The sequence below is a fragment of the Etheostoma cragini genome, chromosome 13, assembly GCF_013103735.1.
Source record: "Etheostoma cragini isolate CJK2018 chromosome 13, CSU_Ecrag_1.0, whole genome shotgun sequence".
Taxonomy (NCBI): Eukaryota; Metazoa; Chordata; class Actinopteri; order Perciformes; family Percidae; genus Etheostoma; species Etheostoma cragini.
In genome coordinates, this window is record NC_048419.1 from 17,811,676 (window position 1) to 17,819,189 (window position 7,514).

Here is a 7,514-nt window from a genome sequence, read left to right on the forward strand (position 1 = left end):
GAAGTATAATGGGCCGAGGCGAGCCGAGGCGGGCCGAGGCGAGCCGAGGCAAGCTGTTACCAGCAGTGGAAAAACGCCTAGATGGTATAACCAATTTTAATTTATATGCATGGCAAAATTACACACTTACACTGTGCAATAAATAAGAAAGACGTGTGCAGATCAGATAATATATATGGTTCCAATTTATATTAGCCTATCTGAGCTGGATAATTTTTAATAACTAACTAACTTTATGGATGACAAAAAACGTGTTAGGCCATCATTACCAGGTTTGTGAAACTATCAATCACCTTCAAAGTTTAGCCTAGTATTGTTCGGTGGGGCTCTAAAAACACGGAGAGGCCAGACAAAGTGGATAAATGTTTAATGTAAACTAGATGCCAGGATTAGGCTGTACACTGTAGCCTACAAGTCCCCAAGGCGCGTGCACAGTGGGCTACAATGCACACTGGTTTTATAATTTGAGTTATAATATTGGAACAATAGCAGATAGCAGATTGCTTTGATTGGCTGATACGCGCAAAGTCAGTCTGTGACCTCACTAATTAATTTACATATTAATGCCCTAGCTTAAAAAACAACACACACATATAGTTGACTACACTTATGTAAAATTTAGCTGTTATTAGATTATCTCCACCGCTGACACGCATAGGCTATTTGTGCTCCTCCCCTGTCGCTCTGCGGAGCTACTCGCCCCTGTCCTGGCTTGCATGTGTGCAGCATGACATTCCTGACTGAATGGAAGTTCCCGAGAAGTGGCCATATTGGAACGTATCTGTCCCGCCCAAAGATGTAACCTAAACGTCAAGATAGTTACCTTCCTACTTTAACGTACGTATAAACGTTGACCTTTGTACTACCCGGAACACTCCGAGGCAACATAAAACTACAAATTTATTACACGTTTACACATTAATTGGGTAAATACTCTATAAAATGAATGCAAATTTAAGCTAATTTGAAAAATTTTTAGTATTTATTTATTATTTGTATCCGCATTCATACGCATGCGCAAAACTAGAGTACATTCCAAACCGCTGTTATCTCTGTTTACTAGCTTATTTTTCTACTATCCCGTGCTACATAATAACGATAAATCAGGCAAGCTCTTTTACACTTGTATCGACTCCCAACCAAAACCTAAACGAAGAAAAGAAACGATTTTGCCTGAATGGGCGAAACAGAAGCGAAGTAGCAGTGAGTGCTCTTGTCGCCTTCCTGCCCAGTTACCAGCTCCCTACTCCGCCTTGTGCCTCCTCACTCCTCTCTTCCTATCTCTGTCAGCTCGGCTCAGGCAGCCTCAGTAGTTTAGCAGGCTAGTACAGAGAGACGAGGGCTGCTCCCTTTCGCCTCTGCTCAGTAGTCTGCCCAGCACACCATACATTCCGCACTATGGCTGCCACGGACGTTGACGTATTTTCGGTAAGTAAAACCCACGGGGTTTCTTGTTATTTTCTGCCTGTTGCAACCGAACACGTTCCAAGTGCAGCCACGGAATACTTGTTGTGATTAGCAAAAGTGTGAGTTAGCTGCTGTAAAGCTAAGCCTCCCCCGCTTTTGAAGACCGTAATGTGGGCTCAGCCGAAATTGTGGAAGTGATTTTTGTGATGACTGGGTGACTGGGGTTTCTTTCAGTTAAGAGAGACACATTAAAACCTCGTCCCTATTCGTTGACTATTTTAATGTCGTGGAACGTTTATTTTCGTGTTTGCGTTTCTGTCAATTTAACGTTACATTATGCGTTGCTGCACATATGGGTGTAAGTTAGCGAATGGCACCAGTACACTGTTTTGCTGTTGGCGTTATTAGAAATGGCCGTAAACGCAAAGAATTTAGCTAGGAAAGGTAATATATCATATTTAGTTTTTTTTTTAATACAACAAATACAGTGGCTAGTGTGTAAACTTGCATGAAACATTGTTTTTTAAATTCAAGTTTTTATTACTGATACTCTGCTCACTTGGCTCCTCTGTAAACAGAAGACTACTGTTGTATAAAATTAGAATGTATGGTAAAGACTTAAAGATATGTCGGACTGGTGCCAGGTGCATCTTTCTACATATTGAGTTGTCGGAGGATGTACACATGACCATTTTATATGCTATCGTATTTTTTTTAAGACAACCATGCCTTTTTTCTGTAGAAACAATATTTGATGTGTTTTCTCTGTCCCTGGCCAGAAAAACAATCTTTTCTCTTTCAGGGTTTTGTCTTTCTTTTGTTGTTTTACAATAATTACTTTAACTATCACTCCATCAGGGTAGGTGTGCATTATGTTACACTTTTTTGATTGCTTTCCACAACGCTAGCTAGTGGTTACTACTGGGTGAGGAGTGTCAGTCCTAACAATGTGTTGACAATGACGTTGTTTAATTGTTAACTTCTGGTTCAGGGGTGCAACATTTAACTTGTGGTTCACTTTCGTGACTTGTAATGTGATATTTACACCAAAGGCAATGTCAGATTTACCAGCCAGATGCTAAACAAGCTCTGGCTACTTAGCTAATGGCCTGTGTTTCTCTATAACATTCGGTTTGGCATACTGTCGGATGATAGTGGAATGTATCCTGCATTCTTTTCATTGGGACAAGCCCTATTGCCAGTCAGGTGTGTCCCTGTAGGTACAGTGTGGTGATGCAATTCAGGCTAATGGAAAAAGAACAGTAACATACAGTAGGATAGTCAGTTCTCAAGCATTTAAAAAATGTACACAGTCACCCAACGAAGCATTTGGAAAACCAATATTGTAGGGACGAGGTGAATACACAGGATGGGCTTTAAAGAAGGTGATTCACTTTTGAGATGCATGAAGAGATCCTTCGCGGTGGTTAATTGGACAGTAAGCAGCACTGAGTTTCAGGGATAAAGAGATTAAGAACACAATCTGGGCCACTCCTAACACTTCTGGGTGGACACTTGCAAAGAAAGGCAAGGATCATAAAAGAGGGAGCATAGGATAACACACTTGGAATTTTATTTATTAGAAAGGTGTCCAAGTGGAGGGTGCAGGGTTGCTGAAGATAGTGCCTACTTGCGATTTCTGAAATTTCCCCTTTGGAATAAAACATTAGATCATTTAATGAATGAGGAAAAATGCTGATATTGCAGTGGAACAACAATTTTAGCAGTAGCACAGTATGACTTCCTGTCTAACTTTCTAAACCAAGTGGGACCATATAAAAAAAAAACTGAGGGCAGTTTGTGTAAAGGCCGCACTGTTAATTATGTGCAGCTATTGATAGGAATGTGTGGTTGGTTACATTGTTGGCCCATGTAAATCCCATCCAGCAGATATCGTAGCTTTGGGATAACTTTCTAGGCCAGAGCGGCATGGGGCGATCAATGGAGCCAACTACCCCTCTATTGTTTTCACTCACTGATTGCAGTAGAGTGTAGTGTAGTGTGTGAGCATATAGAAAAGGATGCTGTTCATTTAAATCGTTATGTAATGAAATGCCCTGCAACATATTTAGCATGTACATTGCTTACTGACCCTAAAGAGAATGGTCTCTCCCGTGATGCTTGCATGCATAACATAAATTAGCTTCATGAAGTGCTTAAAGGCTAAAGACATTGAATGTGGAATTATGGGGCAAGTTGCTTGTACTTTAAAACAGCAGCGTTGCTTGTTTGTGCAGAGGGTGATCTTCACTTGTGAATACATTACATCTATATGGGCTCTAGTGCTTACAGATTTATTTAGTGAATTCAGCCTAAATGTTTTCATTTTAAACACACATTCTGGCACTTAATCCACACTTCCTTTAAACCTTAGCCAGTGCCTTTTCCATGTTGTTCAGCTGTATGTGGCTCACAACAGATTGCAGGGCGAGTACACTGACTTTTGTGTGTCAGCAGTAATATTAGCTCTATAAAGAACATAAAGGCCAGAACTGCCTAGAGGCTAGCTTGTCAAATCCTATGTTGTAGATGAATCACAACAGCCGAGCTGCATTCACTGTGGTGATAAGTCTACACGTCTATATAATAGGTCCGAATTTGTGTGATGCTCTAAGATTAAAGAAGCTTTCCAAATAATGTTGGCAAAAGCTGAATGAAGACTTTGAGGCAGTAATGTTTGTGTTGATGTTGAAATACCTTCATGGTTCTTTCTGTTTGCACAAAGCGAGGAAAGTTCACCATAAAATGTTGTCCACATTGAACAGCTGTTGACAGGATGGCTGGGAAGTTAGACTGTAGCCTCACAAGTTTAAAACTAGCAGCACCCAGTGAATCCATCAGCAGTCCCATATGTTGGTGAAAGGCTTCATAGCTCAGTGTTTATTTGCTTCACATCGGATATGGATGTGTTTTTATAGTAAAAAGTAGAGCCAGTCCAAGAAAGAATTTTGAAGAGATGCAAAGATCCAAATATTTAGTGATTAATAAATCCAATATATATAAAAAAAAAATCCAGCAACGCGTGACAAAAAATAAACAAAGATTTTCCTAATATTAGTTATTTGTAGTTCTCTATGAGTTCTCACTAAAATAATACCATATTAATTTGTATTATTGTCACAACAGAACAGGGGATCATCAAACTATTTTAAAGTTCTGATGAATAAAATGTATAAAAATACAAACTTATGATATGAAACTTAAAGGTCTTTGAACAAAAACACAATAACAAAAAAAATTATCAGGGATGTTGGATAGTGATGTAGTGCTGTAGTGGCCGCAGAGTGAAGGCAAAAGGGCCAACAAGTGCTAAGCATCTCTGGGACTGTTGGGAGACCGTTTCAGGTGACTACCTCCTCGAAGCTCACCAAGAGAAGGCCAAGAGTGTGCAAAGCAGTAATCAGAGCAAAGGGTGGCTACTTTGAAGAAACTAGAATATAAGACATGTTTTCCGTTATTTCACATGCATTGAATGGGAAGGTGTGTTCAATGTGTTGACAATGAAGTGGTTTAATTGTTAACTTCTGGTTCAGGGGTGCAAAATGAAACTTGTGGTCCACTTTCTTGACTTGTAATGTGATATTTACACCAAAGACAATGTCAGATTTACCAGCCAGATGCTAAACAAACTCTGGCTGATGGCTTGTGTTTCTCCATTAGATTCGGTTTGGCATACTGTCGGATGATAGTGGAATGTATCCTGCATTCTTTTCATTGGGACAAGCCCTATTGCCAGTCAGGTGTGTCCCTGTAGGTACAGTGTGGTGATGCAATTCAGGCTAATGGAAAAAGAACAGTAACATACAGTGGGATAGTCAGTTCTCAAGCATTTCAAAAATGTTTAAGTACATAATTCCATATGTGTTCATACATAGTTTTGATGCGTTCAGTGATAATCGACATTGTAAATAGTCATGAAAATAAATAAAGGAAACACATTGAATGAGAAGGTGTGTTCAAACCTTTGGCCCGTACTGTATATATTTTATTGGCCATTATAAATGCCAATACTGTTAGTTTGAGAAATGCCTAATATAGGCCCACGAATATATATCGGTCGGGCTCTAGTAATATATGCTGCATGGAGTCAATTTTTCAATTCTGATTTTGGATTGTGAACCATGCTACTTGCAACGAGCTATGTGAATGCTGACATGGCTGAGACAGCTCCAGCGGGGCAGACAGCAACACAATAAGAAAAATGCAGGAGCTTGCTGTTTTCTCAAGTCCAAACTACATGTAAGTGCGGCAATGCAAGAAATGTCCTGTTTTTCTCTCTGGTTAATCGGTCATACCAAAACAAAATGCTAGCAGGATCTACTGCATCCAAAAAGACATAAAATAATACGTTTATTTCTCTGAGCTGTACTCTGTCTGATTTCAGTTACTAGCTTTCTAAGGATATATATATATATATATATATATATATATATATATATATATATATATATATATATATATATATATATATATATATATATATATATATATATATATATAGGATACATTTTTTTGTCCTAGGGGCAAACAGTGTTTTTTTGAAAAGCCCAAAAAAAGCTGTGAGCTGTGAACGGTCTTGTAAAATGGTTCCTGTCTCCTCTCCCGTCCGTCTCACTAATTTTTTGTTTTGTCCTGTTGGGCATAGATGAGTGATGAGGCTGAGCAGTTATGTGGACGTGCAGTTTTTGTGCATGAGTGTGGGACTGGAGAGATAGAGAGCGAGGGCATTTGATTATAAGATAACAAACCGGTAAAAAACTTGTTTTCATTTTTGTGCTTGTGAATTTCTGACGGCACACACACGTCATCTAAATCTCAACCGTCAACATTTTTACCATAACCACATCACCGCCAACACAAGTAACAGCAGGACAACGGCTATTGCAGTACACAAAATCTGTTGGTGTGGTTAGAGCTGCCTTCTTGTTTGATGACATTGGATGGGATGTTAAATCCTTTGTGCTGCAATTTATAATACAAAAAACCCTTTCAGATCTCAGAAGTATGATGTACCATTCACACCAGTACACATCTTGACTACACACAGAGGGCATCAGGCACTTTCATAAATCTACATGACCGTCAGTGGACAGGAAGCTCCGGGCCACCACCCACCTGATCTAAATGTGTGTGTGTGTGGGTTTGTCATTGAGGTACTGCGTGGTCTCCTTCTCTCACAGATGCTAAGTTTAATTCGACCCAAATTATTAACAGAAGCCACCAAACCAAAATCCGCTTTCAACACGTTATGTTCATATAACTTCTGTTGCTTGCACTGAGTACGGCTTAGTTCCCTCAATTTGTCAACCTACCACAGCAGGCTAATGAAATGACTCATCCTTCAAAATCCAACAGAGTTTGCCTTATAAGTCATCTTTCAGTTTCATGTGATGTTTTCATAAGGAAGGTTTTCATATTTTGAAACCCCATCCCAGACCATGTTAGCTAAGCTTGAGTCCTTTGACACTCTTGAGTATATGTACATGTACATCTTATACAAGTCTTAGTTTAGGTGCAGATTCTATTGTTAAGTTCATTCTAGGATAGGAAGGCAAGTCAGTGCCATTAGTGTCCATTGTTAGATTGTGTTAGAAGTTCAAATGTTAAAAAGTAAATGGAGACAAAAAAATATATATACACGTCGTCTATCTATCTATCTATCTATCTATCTATCTATCTATCTATCTATCTATCTCTCTATCTCTTTAATAGAATTAAAGAATGGTCCGTTTTAATATTGGGACACTGGTAAACTGCAGGATTGTTTTGAAAAGTCAATACAGGATAGAACATGTAACTTAGTAGGCCTACTCTTTTCAGCTAATGGAACCCAAGTCTAGTTAAAAACATAACTTAAAACAGAGTCACAGACTCGCAAGTAGGGCCGCAACAAACAATTATTAGAGATAGGCATGGGGAACTTTCCATAAGAGCATCTCTCAATGCAAATCAAACCAGCTGTTAAGCTAACTGAAATAAAACCATGCCAATCTCTAGGTATGGTGACGGATATGTGATGATGGGGGGTTATTTTAATTCCAAAGGCCAAGGGAACTTTATCAGGATGCATAGTTTCCTGGATCCATGAAATAACTGGCCTTTAAAAA

General features: G+C 39.1%; 1 protein-coding gene across 2 annotated transcripts in view; it reads left to right on the forward strand.

The window, feature by feature from the left end:
* The first annotated feature begins 1,152 nt into the window (after positions 1 to 1,152).
* The window catches only part of sept8a (septin 8a), a 36,529-nt gene continuing 30,167 nt past the window's right edge, over positions 1,153 to 7,514 (forward strand). For both annotated transcript variants that reach the window (XM_034889341.1, XM_034889342.1), the window contains exon 1: positions 1,153 to 1,428. In XM_034889341.1, the coding sequence (XP_034745232.1) occupies positions 1,399 to 1,428 (30 nt within the window). In that variant the 5' untranslated portion in view covers positions 1,153 to 1,398. The remainder of the gene's footprint in view (positions 1,429 to 7,514) is intronic.